We start from the raw sequence: 21,213 nt of genomic DNA on the forward strand, positions 1-21,213 counted from the left end.
TATTAGGTTTATACTAAACTTTACTGAAGAAACCCTCATTGAAAAGGTCTAGATTAGTTACTATAACACAGAATTCCACACTGAGATAACTTAGTTTGAGGATCACATATAGGGATACACTTTTAAATGTGTTTTCCTTATGTGGGGGGATTTGGCCAAGGGTAGGAGAATGAAAACTGTACAGATCTAGAAGAGAAAAATAAGGGGAGAAAATGCAAAAAAAAAAAAAAAGTATCCAGAGTTGAAAAAAAAAAAAGCATCTTGTTCAAGGAAAAGAAAGAAGGGAACTAACATTTATTAAATCATTATTCTAGATACTGAATATGTTATTTCATTCAATTCTTACAATAAATTCCATAAAGCAAATATCATTTGTATGTTTTCCCAGTGAAAAAAAAAATGGGCTAGAAGGTGGTATCTCCAGGATTGAAACACAGGGCATGCCACTCTACCCTGAAATCCCACTCCCCACACCAAACTGACATGAAAGCCTTTCTATCATGCCACCCTGACTCCCCACCTGTCATAGGACGCTGTGAACCTGTCAAATAGCCACAGCAACATGTGTTACTTTGAGATATTATAAAAGTCTAAAACATCACAAATTTAACAAATCAATGATATGCTCCACTCTGTTTAATCACAATCCCATAAGATTAATCCTAAAATTGAACATATAAGGTCTTTCTGCTTCTTGCTTTCCTTTACTACCCAACTTTACAGTGTAGAGCAAGTACTTAATTTCAAGCAACTGGTTATAAAGCAATATTGGGGCGTGGGGGGTTGGCCTCTAATGAAAAAAATTGAAATTTTGTGGAGGCTTTTCTGATTGTTAGAATGACTGTGTGACACCACTGGCATTTGGGAGACAGGGGATGATGTAGGGACACTGTATGAACTCTAACACAGAAGCCCAGCTCAGTGAAGGGCTGTGTGGCATACCCTATGATTTTCAAATGTCCTACCAGATATTCACACTGGGAAGAGGAAAACAAAAGGATTTATTTAAGCCTAAACCCTAGATGTGTTATAAAGTATTTTTGGTTATCAATTTCCTGGGTTGTGATTACCATGTAAATCAAGGAAAAGACTTGCCTGTCTGTGCAGAACCTTTACCAACAATGGTTTATCATTTTAGAAAATCAAGTTACTCATGAGAATACTATTCAGGTTATGTTTTATGTTGAAAGTTCAAATATCGGGACACCTGGGTGGCTCAGCGGTTGAGCATCTGTCTTTGGCTCAGGGCATGATCCCAGAGTCCCGGGATGGAGTCCCACATCGGGCTCCCTGCATGGAGCCTGCTTCTCCCTCTGCCTGTGTCTCTGCCTCTCTCTGTGTCTTTCATGAATAAATATTAAAAAAAAAAAAAAGAAAATTCAAATATCAATCTGCTATTGTTATTATAGTAATTCTACAAAGATCTACAAATATTATTTATCTCTTATTTCTTTACAAGCCAACAACATTCAGTTGAATATGGTCTTATTCTTTAAATCTAAACTTATTCACTACAAGTAGGTACAACCACCTAACTGCGTCATTAGGTCTTCTAAGATACTTTTCCCATCTTAAAATCCATATTTGTTTCTAATATTAGAGTTAAGGAGCATCTGTGTGGCTCAGTCAATTAAGCGTCTGATTCTTGATTTCGGCTCAGGTCATGATCTCAGGGTCATAAGAAGCCCTCCAAGGGGCTCCATGCTCAGTGGGGAGTCTGCTGGAGATTCTCTCTCTCCCTCAGTCCCTCCCCCCAGCATGTACCCAGGCACTCTCTATAAATAAAAAACAATATTAGATTTAAGGAATATATTCTTTTTTTTCAATTACATATATAGTAAATGTTTATTTCAGTATAATAAACATGCTGTTACTTTGAGCCCAATAAGCCTAGGAACCACTTGTGTAAAGGAAAATGTATGGGCTTTGAGGCCAGACAAACCTAAGGTCAAACACCTCCCTTTAGACTGCATGACTTGAATAATTTACTTTTGCTCTGAGCGCCAGTTGCCCCATCAATAGACCATAGTCATTTCTGGGGTTTGGGGTAGGAACTGTGGTTTCAGAGAAGATGGTGTAGGTTAAGTGGTAAGGGTAGATATTCAACAACAGTTCCCTTCCTCTTAGTTCAAGATACCTTTCCCTTTCCCCACTCACCTCCACATAAAGACAGGAAAATTAAGAGAGGAAGGAGGAAGTATAAAGAAAACAGAAGAATGGGAGTAACAGAAATCATGACCAGCACCTAACACCTAACCACACCCGGAGCTGGGGTTTCTAAGATGAGCAGAGAAGGACAGTTCTTTTTTCTTTTTTCTTTCTTTTTCTTTTTTTTTTTTTTTTTTTAAGATTTGATCTATTCATGAGAGACACAGAGAGAAGCAGAGTATCAAATGTGAGAAGCTGCAAGAGGTTAAGATCCTGGCCCTGAATCGTGAAGGATACAGTGTTAATGCCAATCACAGAAACTGCTACTATTATTAGTGTACTATGTGGATACGTGAATTGTTTCAAAAATAGATACAGAATTATCATTTCCTCAACCCTGTTACCGTGTATCCCTTTAAGGCCACATAAAGTTAACACTGCAATTTAAGAATCTGTGACTTTTACAGATGGAGGATCTACAGGATCATCCTGGATTTTAGCCATTGAAGAAAAAATTGAGGGGTGCCTGGCTGGCTCAGTCAGTAGAGCAAGGACTTGATCTCATGGGTCATGAGTTCAAGCCGCATGCTGGGGAGAGAGTTTACTTAATAAAATAATAATAAAAATAATAGTAGTGGAAGGAGGAGGAGGAGAATGAGGAAGGGAAGAGAGAAGAGGAAGAGAAGGAAAAGAAGAATTGAAACTGTTCCTCTATATGTGCTTTAACTCCAGGGAGATTTTTTTTTAAGATTTTATTTATTTATTCATGAGAGATACACGGGGGGGGGGGGGGGGGGGGGGCAGAGGGAGAAGCAGGCTCCATGTAGGGAGGCTCCATGCAGGGAGCCTGATGTGGGACTCAATCCCAGGACTCCAGGCTCACGCCCTGGCCGAAGGCAGGCGCTAAACCACTGAGCCACCCAGGGATCCCCAGATTTTTTTTTAATAGAATAGCAAAAAGTTTCTAAATGCTTGAGTTCTTAATCCTCTTAACCACAATTTATGGATGGCCATAAGTTTCTAAAAACAAATATTCTATTACTGACAAGGTCTAAGTCCCTTCTTACCTTTCACGTATCTATAGTAACCACAAGATATTACTATTATTATTAATCATGCCCAAGCTTCAACTTCCTAGTCTGCATTTTAAGCACCAAAACCTCAGAATACTCTGTGCACCCAAAACAGCAGGGCTGGGGGTTTTGGTTTTGGTTTGTTTTAGGGCTGGAGTTCCTAAGATGAGCAAGGAAGGCCAGTTTTTTGTTTTTTGTTTTTAAGATCTGATCTATTCATGAGACACACACACAGAGAGAGAAGTAGGTTCCCTGCGGGGACCCTGATGTGGGACTCGATCCCAGGACCCCGGGATCATGCCCTAAGCCAAAGGCAGATGCTCAACCACTGAGCCACCCAAGCGTCCCAGGCCAGTTCTTTTAGATCCCAATCCAGAGAAGCAGGGACAGTCATCCCACCTCGGTTGTCTTCCTCTGTTGTCTAACTCAGCAAGAATCTAGCCCAACAGTATTTATTCACTTCTATTTTAATAAGTTTGAAGGAACATCTTTAGTCACCTCAGGTGATGGGCATTTCTCATAAGGAGACATGGGGAAGCAAAGAACACACAGGAAACCTTTCAAAAGACACACAGACTTCTTAGAAGTTATTTAAAACTTGACTCATCACCATTAAAGACACAATATCAGCTCTCCTGGCAAGAAGGACCCTCCGAACCTTTCTTATGTTAAATCTTTGCTTCTGCTACTACCAGCTGTAGAGAACAGATATATAGTAGCTTAAAAGTGAAGGGGGGAGGGGGCCTCTAGGGAGCTCAGTCAGCTAAGCATCAGACTTTTTTTAAAGACTTTATGATTTTATGTATTTGATAGACTGAGAGTGCAAGACAGCAAAGGCAGGTGCAGTGGCAGACAGAGGAGAGGGAGCCCAATGTTCATCTTGATCCCAGCGTTCCCTGCCCCCCAATCAGGACCCGAGCCAAAGGCAGATGCTTAACCAACCCAGCAAACCAGGTGCCCCAAGCATCAGACTCTTGATCTCAACTCAGGTCTTGATCTCATAGTCGTGAGTCCAAGCCCTACATTGGGCTCTATGCCCAGCATAGAGTCTACTTAAAAAAAAAATTTTTTTTAATAAATAGTAATTCTATGATTTGGGGACACCTGTGTGGCTCAGTCAGTTAAGCGTCAAACTCTTGATTTCCGCTTAGGTCATGATCTTAGGGTTGTGAGATCGAGCCCTGCACTGTGCATGAAGCCTGCTTAAGATCCTCTCTTAAGGATCTTAAGAGAGGTGCTTAAGGGCACCTGGGTGGCTCAGTGGTTGGGCGTCTGCCTCTGGCTCAGGGCGTGACCCCGGGGTCCTGGGATCGAGTCCCACATCAGGCTCCCTGCAAGGTGCCTGCTTCTCCTTCTGCCTGTGTCTCTGCCTCTCTCTCTGTGTCTCTCATGAATAAAATCTTAAAAATAAAAATAAAAATAAAGATCCTCTCTTCCCCTCCCCTGACCACACTTAAAAATAAAAATAAAAATAAAGATCCTCTCTTCCCCTCCCCTGACCACACAGGTACACACATATGTGCTCTCTCAAAAAAAAAAAAAAAAAGTGAAAGGAGATGTTTATAACTCAGAGATGTGCATGTACTTTCACACATACAGACTTAAAAAATTCATACAGTATTTTTCTGGAAGGATGGTCAAGAAAGTGACCACAACAGATGCTTCTGAAGAAGAAGGCTAAGGAATGGTGGTTCAGAGTGACCCACTTTTTTTTTTCCAATTTTTTATCATGTGCATCTATTATTTTTCAATCAAATTAAAAATCAGTTTTATTTTAAGAGTTTTTTTTAAGTAATCTCTACACCCAGTTTGGGGCTCAAGCCCACAACCATGACATGAGGAGTTGCAGGCTCCACTGGTTGAGGCAGCCAGGGATCTCTAAAAAGTGGTTTTAAATAATATCATTTACTATGTAGCTGCACCATGGACTTCTGCTTTACAGAGAATAATTTCTTTTTTTTTTTTAAGATTTTGTTTATTTATTCATAGAGATACACAGAGAGAGAGAGAGAGAGAGAGAGAGAGAGAGAGAGAGGCAGAGACACAGGCAGAGGGAGAAGCAGGCTCCATGCAGGGAGCCCGACATGGGACTCGATCCCAGGTCTCCAGGATCACACCTGGGAGTGCAAGCGGCACTAAACTGCTGAGCCACCCAGGCTGCCCCAGAGAATAATTTCTGCTAGTAGATTCAGTCTACTAGAATGAAACAAAAGAGACCACTTCCCTTTGGTCAAACCTTATGGATACTCTTAACTGAGAGCCAACAGGTGGATGGGAAGAGGATGACCTGAGAGGTAGGGTGTAATTAATAACACTAAGAGGAAGTCAAGAGACTAGATAAGTTGTACTAGGAATAGATCATACGAACTGATAACTATCAGTTATCCAAACAGTTTTGGGGCAAGTACAAAAGAACTCTGTGGGGTGCCTGGGTGGCTCAGCAGTTGAGCATCTACCTTTGGCTCAGGGTGTGATCCCAGGGTCCTAAAATCGAGTCCCACATTGGGCTCCCTGCAGGAGTCTGCCTCTCCCTCTGCCTGTGTCTCTGCCTCTCTCTCTTGCTGTGTCTCTCATGAATAAATAAATAAAAATTTAAAAAAAAAGAACTTGTGTGATACCACCATCCCAAATTTCCAAGCAACATATTTGGCGTCACAAAGCAGAAAATACACCCTGACGTCTAAAATTTTATTTCAGGGATCCCTGGGTGGCGCAGGGGTTTAGCACCTGCCTTTGGCCCAGGGCACAATCCTGGAGACCCGGGATCGAATCCCACGTCGGGCTCCCGATACATGGAGCCTGCTTCTCCCTCTGCCTATGTCTCTGCCTCTCTCTCTCTCTCTCTCTGTGTGACTATCATAAATAAATAAGAAAAAAAAATAAAAATAAATAAAATTTTATTTCAAGTTTATATTACTACACCTTACTGAATCATATACATGGAATCCTGTTTTCCAAAACTGAGTTCAAAACACTTTTTTATTTATTTGAGAGGTGGCACTATTAGTGTTTCTGTCTTGTGCTCTCTGTCCAGAATTTCTTTAACGAGAAGGAAATGATCTCTAAATGATCATTTAAATACACCAGTGTCCCTACAATTTCAAGGATTTCTGTAGTCTAACCACTTGCAAAGCAGACAGAATATTTGCTGTTCTGTTTAGCATTTTAGAAATGTAAAAAATAAAAATAATAAATAATAAAATTTTAAAAGCCTCTGTTTGGCGTCTTATTTTTAGTTTCATTACTGTACTTTACTATGTAGCTAGAGTTTTGCATTTAAGGAATCCAAAATTATATGCTAGGTATACACACTGAGTAGGAAACGTATACATAACTCACTACTCTGGGGACCCTGCCATAACTTTTCTAGCCAGATTCCATCTCACCTTTCTTTGATCTCTGCCTACCTTATTCCCATCTGTATATTTGGTATCTTCATTCTCTACCTTGTATTATCAGCACACGTCTATTTGTCCTATTTGGCCTTGTTACCACCACACCTATACATTATTACCTCCAGGAGATGGGCACTTAGTAACCTTTGTGTGTATTTTAATATCTTGTACATAAAGATAACACTCCTATTTTTAACTGAGTACGCAAGCTCTGGAGAAACATTCAAGCTGAAAAGTACTTTGGATCTCATTTAACCCAGTGGTTCCCAAATACCTATCTACCAATAACAGATGGCAGGCCAGCTGCCCAGGGATATCAGCAACTCAAAAAAAAAAAAAAAATCACACTATTTAGGCCCTAGCCCAAATCCATAGAGGTGGTTCTTTTAAAAGGTTGCCAAGTGATTCTGGGATGCAACCAGGTTTGGGAATCACTGCTCTAGTCTACGCAGCCCATATTACATATGAAGAAACTGAAGCCCAATAAGATGAAAGACTTCTCCAAAGTTGAATAGCAAAGTGAACAGAACAGCAAAAAGGTCAGAAGACGATGAAAGTGGTGCCTGAGTTGTTCAGAATGAAATAAAAGATAAGCATTAACTAGATTATCATCATAGAGAACCTTTCTATCACTAAATACAAAAACTGATGAATAGCTTTTTTATTTAAAAAAATGTAATTTTTTTTTAAGTATGTACTTTAGAATATTGGCCTAATGAGTACATGTAGGGGGAAAGGGGTGGGGGAAGTGTTCCGCAGTCAAATAAACGTAGAGAAGGAAAAACATCAAACTTTTAAAATTTTTAGTGGACTTCTTAGAGCCTTTAATGTGTAATTATGATTATACATGTCCCAAAGTTATTTGACAACTGAAGGCATTTTCTATATTACTTCAAGAGATTAATATTTGTTGGAACACATTTTTAGAAAGTTCTAGTTTAACCAGATACTAGTTAAGTTTCTTATCTTTGAACTGAACTCAACTGGAGGAAGGGGCTATGTATTTTTCACCTTTATGTTCGCAAAATCAAGCACAATACTAGACTCATAGTAAGTGCTCAGGTAAGTAGACTCCTTCTGCAAAAATTGGTTAAAAGTTGTCAGGCATGGGTTGTTTAGTTGATAGGTAAACAGGTTAAAAAGTTGGAATACAATAAAGCCCCACACAACTTCAGAATTATAAAAAACATTTGATAAATACCTGGTATTGATCTATATGTTTACATAAATTATTTCACTTATACTTTGCAGTCTTTTATGGTGGCTACTATCAACCCTATTTTACAGATAAGAAAAAGAACAGCCAGTAAGTTACCCAAAGTCTCACAGATAATAAGTGGCACCCTCAAACACTGAGCTATATTGTTAGTCAATGCTTCTAGACAGAAACTTTAATAGTATAGACACAAAGGATGACAACCTCACAGAGGGTTGTCCAGATAAAAGTATATATATATGCTTGTATTTTCATCCTGTTAGCAAAGCTTCTAGGTCCTTTTTTCTTAAAATGCAAGAAATATGTAAAAAAGAACCCTACTTTATAAGAGCTCAGAGAATAGTCCAACAAATGCCCAATGTACTCAGTCTGGCTGGTATTGGTCATTGACTCAAGAATGAGTCAATGACCTATCCATCTCATGGATAGGATGGATGAGTCAAGAATGACCTATCCATCTCATAGGCAGGAGGACAAGAATATAGCTCCAAAAAGGCAAGGATTATGATCTGCTTGTGCTCATTTAAGTATCTCAAGATTTGGAGCAGAGACTGGTAAAGTCAATAATCAAAAAGTCTTGGGTGGCCCAGTGGCCCAGCAGTTTAGTGCCGCCTTCAGCCCAGAGCCTGATCCTGGAGACCCAGGATCGAGTACCACGTCGGGCTCCCTGCGTGGAGCCTGCTTCTCCCTCTGCCTGTGTCTCTGCCTCTCTCGTTGTATGTGTCTCATTAATAAATAAATAAAATCTTAAAAAAAAAAAGTCTTCTAATGAGATTGAACAGGCCTAATATGTAAGTCTTCCATTTTAAAACTATTATAATTAATCTCTTGCTATAAATTCATAACATGTACAAATGATAAAAATATGCATTTTTGTATGATAAACACCCCTTATTAAAGGGCATCAATCTTTTCCCATACTTGGTTCTCTATTCACACAGCAGGAAGAAGTCTCTCCCCAACAGTTTCCTTTGAAGAATTAAAATTCTTGCTAGCATTCCAATGTAGGAAGGAGTCCATCTAGCTCTGCCAAGTGTATGGGTAGCAGGATTTATCTGGGATAAAGGACCCCCAAATAGTTCTAGCCATATATTCATAGAGCCATATTCTATATGGCTATAGAGCTGTATAGACAACAGAAACAGAACACAGAACGGGCTTTTCAAAATGGGCTAGATTCTATCCCAGGAAGAATCCTGAAACCATTCCAAAAGGTAAAAATTTACCTATTTTCCATGTGGATTCCATTAGTTCAAGCAGTAAAAATTTTAACTATACTTTTGATTGGAGTGGAGGAGGGAGGAGACACTGGGAATCAAACCTCATCTGCTTAAGCCTTAAAGATACAACTATCAATTTACAAGACATACAATGACGGGATGATAAGCTTCACAACAGGGATGCAATTAGCAAAATACACATAGAAAAACTATACAGAATAAATTATCTGGCTTCTTCAACAAATACATTGGAAAGGGGAAAAAAAAAATATAAAAAAAAAAAAACAGACATTAAAAACGACTCAAAAGACATTTAAAAGCAGCCAAAATCAGATTATGGTGTTTAGGAAAGCACATTTGGGGGCTAAAACTTTTTTTTTTTTTTTTTAGGGTTTAATTATAGTAAGTCAGGATAGTGGTGACTTATGGGAGACAGATGGAAAGAGATATTTTGAAGGTTCTGGGTTGGCTGACAAGGACTATCTTCTGACATGAGTGTGGTTACAAGGATGTTCAATGTATCCATGAAATTGTACTTTTGTTTTATGTGCCTTATCTTTTGCTCTATATTTAATTTAAAAACTTTTAAATGGGGATTTAAAAATTATTGACAAGCGTTGATTATTGTTGAAGTTAGGCGCCTGGGAGGTATCACACTATTTTCTTTTGCATGTATTTAAGTTTTCCACAACAAAAAGTTAAAAAATGAAAAAGAAAAAAAATGTGCTGCATACTAACTACTAGTACCTGCCTAGAGCAGCTCTCAATCTTACGGAAAGGACAGGCAGGAAATGAACAGTTATCATTCAGTCTTATGGAGACTTATGGAAGCTCAGAGGAGAGGTAGGGAACCTTGTGAGGGTGCAGATGGGGGGAAGCTCTGGGTTGTTGATTCCTGAGTGTGATTAAAAGTTCTTTAATTAAACAAGGAGGCTCTTAGCCTGATGTGGTTCTAATACCTCAGCAGCCTTACATAAGCAAACCAAAATCTAAACTGAAAAATGCCTTAGGGTTAAGAATACAAAAATCTACAGATAAACAATCACAAACAGTGAACTAGGCTTTCCTAAAAAAGGCAAATAAAAATTTGCTTTGCTTTGTTTCCACATCTCCTCTATAAAACCTTGCCTCTAGCTCCTGTCTGTGGAACACTCCTAATCACTTCTGGTTTGACACTACTCAATTCCAATCAATTCTGCTCAAATAAACTCAAGATTTTTAACATGCCTCAGTTTATCTTTTAACACAGTTAATAGGGAGAAAGAAGGGGAAAGACTCTCAGGTACAGGGAAGAACAATGCATAAATACGGGGGGTGGGGGTGGCGGGTGTTAGGCAGGGGGGCACCTGCCTGGCTTAGTTGGTAAAGCATGCAACTCTGGATCTCAGGGTTGTGAGTTCAAACCCCATGTTGGGCGTAAAGCTTACTTTAAAAATATATGTGCTTTAAAAAGTCATAGGGAACTGAAAATAGTTGCATAGTCTGGACATGCCATGGAAGATAGCTACGATGCTGCTAATTAAAGAAGTCTTCAGGGGATCCCTGGGTGGCTCAGTGGTTTAGCACCTGCCTTCAGCCCAGGGCCTGATCCTGGAGTCATGGGATCGAGTCCCACATTGGGCTCCCTGCATGGAGCCTGCTTCTCCCTCTGCCTGTGTCTCTGCCAGTCTCTCTCTCTCTCTCTCTCTCATCATGAATAAATAAGTAAAATCTTGAAAAGAAAGAAAGAAAGAAAGAAAGAAAGAAAGAAAGAAAGAAAGAAAGAAAGAAAGAAAGAAGAAAAGGAAGAAAGAACGTCTTCAGAATACTTGTCATGCCCATAAACCTCACATTTGCCAGCAGAGAAGTAGGGAGAGAGAGACAGGCTGAAATGGAAGGTGAAGGACAGACTTGTTTTTGGTTTACCAAAGTCTAAAGCTACTGCTTTCACCTGGACAGCATGAATGATTCTACAGTTGTCCGTGGAACCTGACTACGCAGCTGCAGAGACTGTCCTGAGATTCTTCACCTCCTTGTATATCCTAATATAAACAAATATATACATAAAAACTGCCTAAGGTAATCTGAATGTCTCCATCTCCTGCCATCTGAGAGACCCTTTCATGTCCACTCAGGATGGGAGTGGTGGGAGTGAAGGCAAACGACCAGCCTTCACCTCTGAAGGAGCAGGCTAGGAGAGTGGTTGGCTAGTCTAGATTCGATGTAATGTCCACTCTCTCTCTCTCTCTCTCTCTCTCTCCCTACTTCTCTTCTTGACTGATTAATGCCTCTCAGCCTTTGGTTTTGCTCCTTTGGGGTTCTTATTATTTATTCTTTTTTTAAAAATATTTTATTTATTCATGAGAGACATACAGAGAGAGGCAGAGACACAGGCAGAGGGAGAAGCAGGCTCCCTGCAGGGAGCCCAATGTGGTGCTCAATCCCAGGACCCCAGGATCATGACCTGAGCCAAAGGCAGATGCTCAACCACTGAGCCACCCAGGAGTCCCTCCTTTAGGGTTCTTTTGCCTCATCTCTGTGTTTTTGTTACCTATTTATTGTGCCCCATTCTGTCTCAAATTCAGACTCCCTGAAAGTGAGTCTCTATGCTGGCAAGTCTATATATATATAGTATATATAGGCTGTCCTGGGACAGGACCTGCGAATCTGTGAACTAGGGGCTCATCTCTGGTCCAGCCTGTAGGGCATGTGGTACAAAGGCAGGTCAATGGTAGTTAAGGAGTCCTGTTGGAAAGGTTTGTGGGCATGACAGGTATTCTGAAGACTTCTTTAATTAGGGGCATGGTAGCTATCTTCCATGGAACTATCTTCCAATAGTTGTCCAGACTATGCAACTATTTTCAGTTCCCTATGACTTTTTAAAGCACATTTATTTTTTTTTTAAGTAAGCTTTACACCCAACATGGGGTTTGAACTCACAACCTTAAGATCAAGAGCTGCATGCTCTACCAACTATATTTCCTCACAAGGAAGACTTCTTGGAGAAGTGACAGTTGAGACTGGAGAGTTGAATAGGAGCTATGAGAAATGAGAACAGCATGGGGTACCTAGCTGGCTAAGTCAGTTAAACATCTGATTCTTGATCTCAGGGTCATGAGTTCAAAACCCATGTTGGACTCCACACTAGGTGTTGGGTCTACTTAAAAAAGAGAGAAGGCAGCCCAGGTGGCTCAGTGGTTCAGCGCCGCCTTCAGCCCAGGGCCTGATCCTAAAGACCAGGGATGGAGTCCCACATCAGGTTCCCTGCATGGAGCCTGCTTCTCCCTCTGCCTATGTCTCTGCCTCTCTCTCTCTCTGCATGAATAAATAAATAGATAAATAAGAGAGAGAGAGAGAGAACAGCTGAGAAAAGGCATCAAGAAATGAACAGTTAAGTATTCTGGAATATAGAGGAAATGGTTAGGAGAGAAGCCTGGAGCAGTAGACACAGGACAGGACTCAACAGGGAGGAAGGAATAGGAGGCATTTAGCTGATGGGGGTTATTTGTAAGTGCTTTTGTCTGAATATTTGTGCTTCCCCTTCAAAATCAAATGTTGAATCCCCAAAGGGGACAGCATTAATCCTTTGCTTGAGGCCTTTGGAAGTTGCTTAAACTTTAAGGGTAGACCCTGTGAATGGGATTAGTTCCTTATCAGAGGTTCCAGAAAGATGACTAGCCCCTCCCCACCATGTGGGGACACAGCAAGGAAGTGCCAGCAATGAACCAGGAAGGGGGCTCCCTCACCAGAAGTTGTCATGAACCAGCCTCTAGAACTGTAATCAATCAATTTGTGTTGTTTAAAAGCTACCCAGACAAGGGACGCCGGGGTGGCTCAGTGGTTGAGCATCTGCCTTTGGCCCAGGGCATGGTTCCGGGATCCCAGACCAAGCCCTGCACCGGGCTCCTTGCAGGGAGCCTGCTTCTACCTCTGCCTCTCTCTCTCTCTCTCTCTCTCTCTCTGAGTAAATAAATAAAATCTTAAAAAAAAAAAAAAAAGCTACCCAATGATATGGTTATTGTAGCCAACAAGGAATAAGACAGGAAGTAACTGGGAGCCCTGAAAGTTTCTAATAGGTAAAATTAGGCCATTAAAATATTAAAATAGAAGGTGGGCAGGATCAGAAAAATCATATTGAGGGTGCCTCTTTAGACTCAGCATTGTAATAATCCAGCAGTAACAACTGTCAATGCCCTCTAGGCAAAGACCACCAAGATTTCTCACCTCCAGCTTGTTCCTTGCATCAAAGGAGACAGCATGCCATGGGGAACCACAGAAGGGTCTCAATAAGAAGCTAGAAAGGATTTGGGTTCATTTTAGGGAATTTGGGAGCAGGTGCAAGGAAATACAGGTTTGTTCTGCATTGGGTGCCATCAGGAGGTGGGACAATTTTAGGACTATCTTAGTAAACCTATCTCTAAGGTGGGAGAAGTTATTAAAACTAAAGCTATGATTACTAAAGGAGCAGCAATCATTCGTATTAGTCATGTGGTAGGGGATGGGGCAGGGGGACATCTGGTCATTTTTGTGGTTTGAACAATGTTCAAGTTTTGGTTTCTGTCTGGACAGGATTACAGAGTAGTTGTTTTTTTTGTTTTTTGTTTTGTTTTGTTTTGTTTTTTAAGTTTTTAAGGGCAGCCCGGGTGGCTCAGTGGTTGAGCACTGCCTTCAGCCCAGGGCGTGATCCTGGAGACCCAGGATTGAGTCCCACATCGGGCTTCCTGCATGGAGCCTGCTTCTCCCTCTGCCTGTGTCTCTGCCTCTCTCTGTGTGTCTCTCATGAATAAATAAATAAAATCTTCTAAAAATATTTTATTTAAGTTTTACTTAAGTAATCTCTACACCCAATGTGGGGCTCAAACTCACAACCCTGAGATCAAGAGTTGCATGCTCTTCCGACTGAGCCAGCCGAGTGCTCCCAGAGTAGTCTTATTTCTGACTTGACCCATCAGTCACAGAAGGGTCTTAACCAATTTTGATGTTCTGTGAAATCATTTATGCCCTAAAGGAGAATGCCAAGGCCTACCTGTGACTGTCAAGCCAGCTCCCAGATGGCAGGGGCTGCTTTTCACATTCTTACACTCTATTTAGTTCTATTGGGCTGGCTTCATCTTCACAACTCAATGGTAAAACTCATGCTGGATTCCCAAATTCCTTTATTTTATGTATTTGTTGTTGTTCCTAGGAAGGACCATATGCCAGTCAGTGAACATCATTTTGCTCTAGTCTTCCTGGATTTCCCATTTGTGAAACAGAAAGACACAGTTCCATTTGCCAGTTATCTGCATTGCTAGGAAATGATAAAGTCTGCAGTGCAGTTTATATTCTCCAGAAGTGCCACATAAATACAGAATATTGACTTTCACAAGAGCTCAGTGCTGATGACAGCAACTTGAAAAAAAAAAAAAGGAAACAGTTTCTGGGAAGCTTTACAAGGCAGCTCCCCATATACAAATTCAGCTAGGAAGCAATTCTGCTTCTAAACAGAACCTCCAACTTCATAATTTCTGGAATTCTTAGAGACACAAGAATTGCATACAAACAAATCTTAGCTTCCCAGTGTCCTACTTCACCCTCTTATGCCCCACCTCCTTCAAGGTATGAGTGATGCCCCTCACTCCTACCTCCATCAAAAGCTAGTCTTTCTTCACACTACAGTAGGAAAAGTTAACATCTACATAAGATATTACCAGTACTAAAGCTGCATACTAAAGCTATAGGATTTAATATGAAGATTCTTTTATTCGGGACGCCTGGGTGGCTCAGCGGTTGAGCATCTGCCTTTGGCTCAGGGCATGATCCTGGATTCCTGGAATCGAGTCCCACATTGGGCTCCTTGCATGGAGCCTGCTTCTCCCACTGCCTGTGTCTCTGCCTCTCTGTGTCTCTCATGAATAAATAAAATCTTTAAAAAAAAAGATTCTTTTATTCAATGACTATTTAGGTTCCAATTATGTTTTAGGTACAGCTCTAGGCCCTTTGGGACCATATTCGTAAACAAAATAGACAAACTCCTTGCCTTTGCGGAGCTTATATTCTACTACATGGGAGAGGAAAAAGACAAATCATTTAAATATGCTTAGGATGTTAGTAGGCTACGGAGGAAAATTAAGTGAAGAGGGTAATTTTAAGTGGGATGATCAGTACAAGCCTCACTGAGGTGGTGACATTTGAGTAGACTTGAAGAAGGAACAATGTTCTGCAGGAAGGGGTTCTGGTAAAGACAACAGCCCTAAGGCTCCAGAGTTCAAGGAATAAGCTAGGAGGTCAGACTGGCTGGAGAAAGAATAATGATGTTAGAGAGGTAACAGGGCCTGTAGCTCATCATAAGATTTTGGCTTTTACCGTCAGTGAGATGACAAGCTATCAGAGAGTTTCGATCAGATGGAGGAAATACAGGATATGTTTCACTGGAGACAGCAACTTTTGAGATTTGCTAGAAAAGAGAAATGGGGTAACAGCAGGAAATGGGCAGGTGAAAAGGGAAGGTTTGTTGAGAGAAGTAACAGCATAATTGTTATTTATAAAATGTTGTATATAAAGCTTGAAACTAAAATCACAATTCTCAAAATTAAAATCTGATCTTCCCAAGAACACTGCTTTGTTAGACTGCTTTATGTATTGAGAAAGAAAAGACTATATTTGTTTGACCCGTTCATTCAATGAACTATTTGGTATTTTATATAAAGAGACAGATCAACAGGTAGAAATATAGATATATGTGAACAAATGCAACGAACTCAAAGGAAATAATTTTTGAAATCTATAAAGAAACTGAGCTTTCAGTTCCTGGACATGTAAAGTATGTAACTACAAAACTGATTTCCTTAAAAGCGTATTTGAATTACCTTTTTCTACAATCTTTCCACACAATAAAGAAAACATGTCATGCCACAAACTACTGCCAAACAATCACAGTGGTCAAATACTCAGAATGCCCCTTCAACAAATTTTATGACCAAATCTCAAGAGTTTAACGACCAACTCCTTTAGATAACCTGAATATTTTAAAAGATAGTATTAAACGTTTTGTAAAAGTGTCCCTGCATTTATAGAAGTTAACTGCTCTTTTAAGCAAGATTTACTTTTTTCTTTTTACTGCTCATTTAGTTGTTTAGAAAAAAAATATCAGCTCAAAGAGATTTCTGCATAATTGGCCATCTGTTTCAAGGTAATGATCACAGACTGCACCCTGAAAGTGATTCACAGCTTAGATTCATAGTTTCCTTAGCTTCCTCCTTCAGGGACCTTGAAATACGTGAAATCCAAATTAGAATCACCACAGTATTTTTTCTTGTTTTTTTTTCTTTCTTTCTTTCTTTTTTAACCACAGTATTTTTTTGAGGCAATATTTCTGTGGTGGGGTCTGAGGCTTTCATTGAAAAGACCCTGTTTAAAAAAAAAAAAAGTTTTTCTGGGTTTGTATTTGAAGTTTGAATGAATGCAGTTACCGAGAACCTCTTAGCTGCTATGTAATGGCCATGGAACCAGGAACCCTGTATTCAAATCCTGTCTCTGCCCAATTCCAGCTCAGTGACCCTGAGCAAGCTGCTTAACTTCTCAGAGCCTCACTTAGCTTTATAAAATGAAAAGAACCCTTACCTCAGTGCTCCGGTGAGGCTGGAACACCGTGCTCGATAGACTGACTTACATGCCCAGCACAGCCATGGGCACATTATGAGCTCCCACTAAATCTGCCACACCTGAAATCAGGTCAGGCCAAGTCCTTCCCTCCCCCTCCCCTTAGTAAAGGAAGTTCAACTCTTCATGCAGAGCTATTTATAACCTTTATAGCCACCTCTCTATAAAAAAGGCAGGACTTCTGAGCTAGATCTATTGAACCTATTAAGGGGGAGGATGGGATTTTTATTTTGCTCCCACTGACAGCTCACAATTCCCTTTGCTGGGCGAGTGAGACTAGAAATGGGATCTCACCACAGTGCATTTTAATAAGTTACTTGTTTCAAAATTAACTACTGAGATACTCAGGACATACTCTACTATGATGACCGATACTTTATCCTGGATATACTTAACTAATTTTTTAAAGATATTATTTATTTATTCATGAGAGACACAGAGAGAGGCAGAGACACAGGCAGAGGGAGAAGCAGGCTCCCTGCGGGGAGCCCAATGCAAGACTCAATCCCAGGACCCCAGGGATCACCACCTAAGCTAAAGGCAGCCGCTCAACCACTGAGCCACCCAGGAGTCCCAACTATTCTTAATCCAAACAGAAAACTCACATTAATGTTGGGTATATGCATAAGTAAACAGATATATATGTTTGGAGTTATAAAAAATACATGAACTTTGATACAGCAGGATTATGTTATCTTGGAATTTCTATCTCCTAATTCAGTGTGTTGGAAACTGAAAACACTGACAATGGCTGCCAAAGGTATCACAGACACCCTGGAAAACTTGAGAAGCAATACAAAATAGAAGTTCATGGAATTTGGAGTCAGGGAAAGCAAAAAAAAAAAAAAATACATAAATAAATAAACAAATACACCTGGGTTTAAACCAGGCTCTGCTACTTACTATGTAATTTTGAAAAGTTTGTGAACCTCAAAGCCCATTTCCTCTCTGAAGCAGTGATATCAATAATATTTTTTCAGGAATTAAGTGGATTGAATAAAGTCCCACACGCCATGGGCTCAGAATGAGGAAGGCTATTAATGCAAAGCATCTAAATCTGGAGCCGTTGGTTACAGGAGGAACATTTCAAGTTGTCAGTTAAGTATGCTAACAAACTCCCTTAGCTTAGAAACCAGAAGATCCAAGTTTAAATAACATCCCAGATTTTTTTCTTGCTAGTTATGTGACCTTGGCCAAGGCCCAATCCCTTTGTGCCTCAGCTCCTCACTTCACTGTTAGATATTAGTAATGCAAGTTACAAGTTGTGAGGCAGGACCATGTACCATGCAATCTGATAAGTTTATATATGAACTCCAGTCCTCACAACCCTTCAAGGTAGATGTTCTCGTCTGGGTTCGTTTTTGTTTGTTTGTTTGTTTGTTTTGTTTGTTTCTTGAAGATTTGTATTTTCATGGAATGCCCACATCCAATATGGGTCTCGAACTCACCACCCTGAAATCGAGTCACAGGCTCTACCAACTGAGCCAGCCAGGCACCCCCTTTCTTGCCCGTTTTATATTTGTCTGAAGATGAGGGAAGTTAAACTTGTTCAAGGCCACACAGCCAGTGGGTAGAACCTGGACTCCCATCCAGGCTTAGCGTCTTCAAATGTTTCCTTAGGTCCCCAATGAACTACACGCCACCTGCCTCTCCTAGAGAAAAGGACGTTATTCCTGTGAAAGTGCTTTTTGAATCGAAACGTCCATATGAACGTGAATTATTGTTACTTCTCTAGGTCAATATAAATAATTCACAAAATGCGGTTGCGCTTTGCTCCTCAGTGCCTGGGAACCCTGAAAGAACAAAAGGTCACGCTTCAGGCTCCCGTTCATCTCCCCTTGGAATCTTGCCGTGACCTCAATTTCACTTGAACAGGCCTGAAAACAACATTAAAGATCAGAAACCCCAAGGCAGCTCTGTGCCCTCCCCGCAGTCCAGGGCAACATCTCCTGCTTTTCCTTGAAAGGTGGACAAAATATTTCCTCGGGCCAACTTCTCTTAGGCTGGCAGGTCGCGGGGGAAAGCATGGATGGAGCAGCCCCATAAAGAGCCATAAACTAGCGCTTTCTCCACCGCACCGTGCAGGCACGCAGGCGGCCAGTCTAATGAGCAGCTCAGCCCCTTTTGAAAGGAAAGGGGGTAAAACTCAGCCGATTTTCCCTCTGAAAGTTTTGTCAACGAATCCCACGGTGCTAGCTCTACCTCTCTCCAGTCTTAGTCCGGCCCCCGCGGTGTAGACGACTTCCCGGGAACTCAACCAAAGGGATGCTGGAGCTCGGCGCTGACAAGCCACCTGCCGGGCTAAGCGGGCTCTAGCCGTCACCTGCCGGCGCTCGGCTCTCCCGGCCTTCATCCCGGAGATGCTCGCCCCCCCCCCCCCCCCCGGCTGAGGAGGGAGAGTAAAGTCCGGGAGAAGTGGCGGCTGCTACGAGCCCCGCCGGGTCCCCACTCCCGGGAGGCGCTCGGGCCCGGAAGGCACACGCGTGTGCAGGAGGAAGAAGGGCCGCCCCGGCTCCCCGGAGGACAGCGCCCAGGGAACGCGGCTCCCGGTCCCGGGCTTAGCCTTCCGCTCCCCCGAGGCCTCCCGCTCCCCCCAGGCGCCGTGGGCGGGCTCCGCCGGCAGCACCCCTGCGCCTCGGCCCGTGGTAGGGCCGCCCGTGGGAGAGGAGGGGGCGCGTCGGAGGGGAGGGGAGGGGAGGGGAAGGGAGGGGAGAGGGGGAGAGGAGGGGAGGGAGGGGGGGAGAGGGGAGAGAAGGGGAAGGAGAGGAGGGAGGGGAGGGGAGAAGAGGGAAGGGAGAGGAGGGAGGGGAGGGGAGGGAGAGGGTGAGAGGAGAGGAGGCAGGGGAGAGAGGAGGGGAGGGAGGGGAGACGAGGGAGAGGGGAGGGAGGGGAAGGAGAGGAGGGAGGGGAGGGGAGGGCAGAGGAAGGGAGGGGGAGAGGAGGGGAGGGGGCGCCGGGAGGGGAGGGGAAAGGAGGGGAGGGGGCGCCGGGAGGGAAGGGGAGGGAGGGGAGAGGAGGGGAGGGGAAAGGAGGGGAGGGGAGACGAGGGAGAGGAAGGGAGAGGGGAGAGAGGAGGGGAGGGAGGGGAGGGGGTGGAGAGGAGGGAGGGGAGGGGGCGCGGGGAGGGGGCGCCGGGAGGGGAGAGGAGGGAAGGGGAGGGAGGGGAGGGGAGGGAGAGGGGAGAGAAGGGGAGGGGAGGGAGAGGGGAGAGAAGGGGAGGGGAGGGAGGGAGGGAGGGGAGGGAGAGGGGAGAGAAGGGGAGGGGAGGGAGGGGAGGGGGCGCGCGCCGGAGGGGACGGGAGGGCAGGGGAGGGGCGGGAGGGGCGGGAGGGGCGCGCGGGGCGGAGGCGGCTTCCCTGGCGCTCACCTCGGCGGCGGCGATGTGGAACACGGCGGCGATCTTGGCGTAGAGCTCCTGGATGTTGGCGAAGTCCTCCACGCGGCCCGTGGGGCTGCCGTGGGCCAGCTGCGTGTGGAAGACCAGCCTGCGCGGGGCGGCCGGGGGCGCCGGGGGCGCCGGGGGGGCCGGGGGGGCCGGGGGGGCCGGGGGTCCGCCGCCGCCCGCGCCCACCGGCTCCACCTTCACGAGCCGGGCGGCCTCCTTGGGCTCACGGCCCCTCAGCCTCCGCCGCAGCCGCAGGGGCATCTCGCCGGGCCGAGGGGGCCACCTGCGCCGCCCGCCGCCGCCTCTGCCGCCGCCGCGGACTTTGCGCCCGGCCGGGCTCGGCGCAGGTGGCAGCCGCCGCTGGGCCAATGGAGAGGTGCCCCCCCCCCCCCCGGGCGGCACCTGCAGCGCCGCGGCCACCTGCCTCCGGGAGCGCGGCGGGGCGGGAGGCTGGGCGCGATCCAGCCTCCAGCTCCGGGCTCCCCTCCCCACTTGCCCGATTTCCGTCGGGGCCTGAGATGCTGAAGCTGCAGAACCACACGTCTTGGGATCCAAGCACCCCGGCCTCGCCGGTGCTTTTCACGCGCCGAGGAAGGCGCCCCGGGGCCGGGCCTGGGGACAGGATCCAAGGGGAGGCCCGGGGGCTCGGTTAGGGGAAGGGGAAGGGGAAGGGGAAGGGACTGGTGCGCGCTCGGGCCGCAGCCCCACGCTCTGGGCCTCGGGGACGCTGCTCACTTCGTCCCTGGGCACTGTTGGCCCCGGGGCTCAGCGCTGTCCCCAAGTCCTGCGCGCCACCCGCGCCCACCCGGGCCCCTGCGGGGGACTCTCCTGCCCCTTAACCTGCGGAGCAGACGGAGCCCTTCTGGGCCAGGTGTCAGTTCCCCCAAGGCCCCGCCCCTCCGAGTAACTCCACTCCCCTCTGGTCGCCAAACTCCTAAGAAATCTCTTCCTTATATTTTTGACCCTTGCACTTGATCTCTGCGCCCTTCTGCGAACTTTTTTTTTTTTTTTCTCGATTCCAGTATAATTAACGTCTAGTGTTATGTGTCAGGTACAACGTGGTGATTGAACGACTCTTAGGATCTCTACTTCTAAGCTACCTGCTAAGTCCTGTCCTGCTCCCCATGCGGTGCCACTCACTGGTGGTGGGAAGCCC

The 21,213-nt window shown here is 44.1% G+C and overlaps 1 protein-coding gene across 1 annotated transcript in view; it reads right to left on the minus strand.

Moving 5' to 3' along the window:
* Positions 1 to 20,428, minus strand: part of GIPC2 (GIPC PDZ domain containing family member 2) — an 88,419-nt gene extending 67,991 nt beyond the window's left edge. The window contains exon 1 of the mRNA XM_072754789.1: positions 20,040 to 20,428. Coding sequence (XP_072610890.1) covers positions 20,040 to 20,318 — 279 coding nt within the window. The 5' untranslated portion in view covers positions 20,319 to 20,428. The remainder of the gene's footprint in view (positions 1 to 20,039) is intronic.
* Positions 20,429 to 21,213: the final 785 nt, after the last annotated feature.

Source organism: Vulpes vulpes, chromosome 3 (genome assembly GCF_048418805.1).
Source record: "Vulpes vulpes isolate BD-2025 chromosome 3, VulVul3, whole genome shotgun sequence".
NCBI lineage: Eukaryota > Metazoa > Chordata > Mammalia > Carnivora > Canidae > Vulpes > Vulpes vulpes.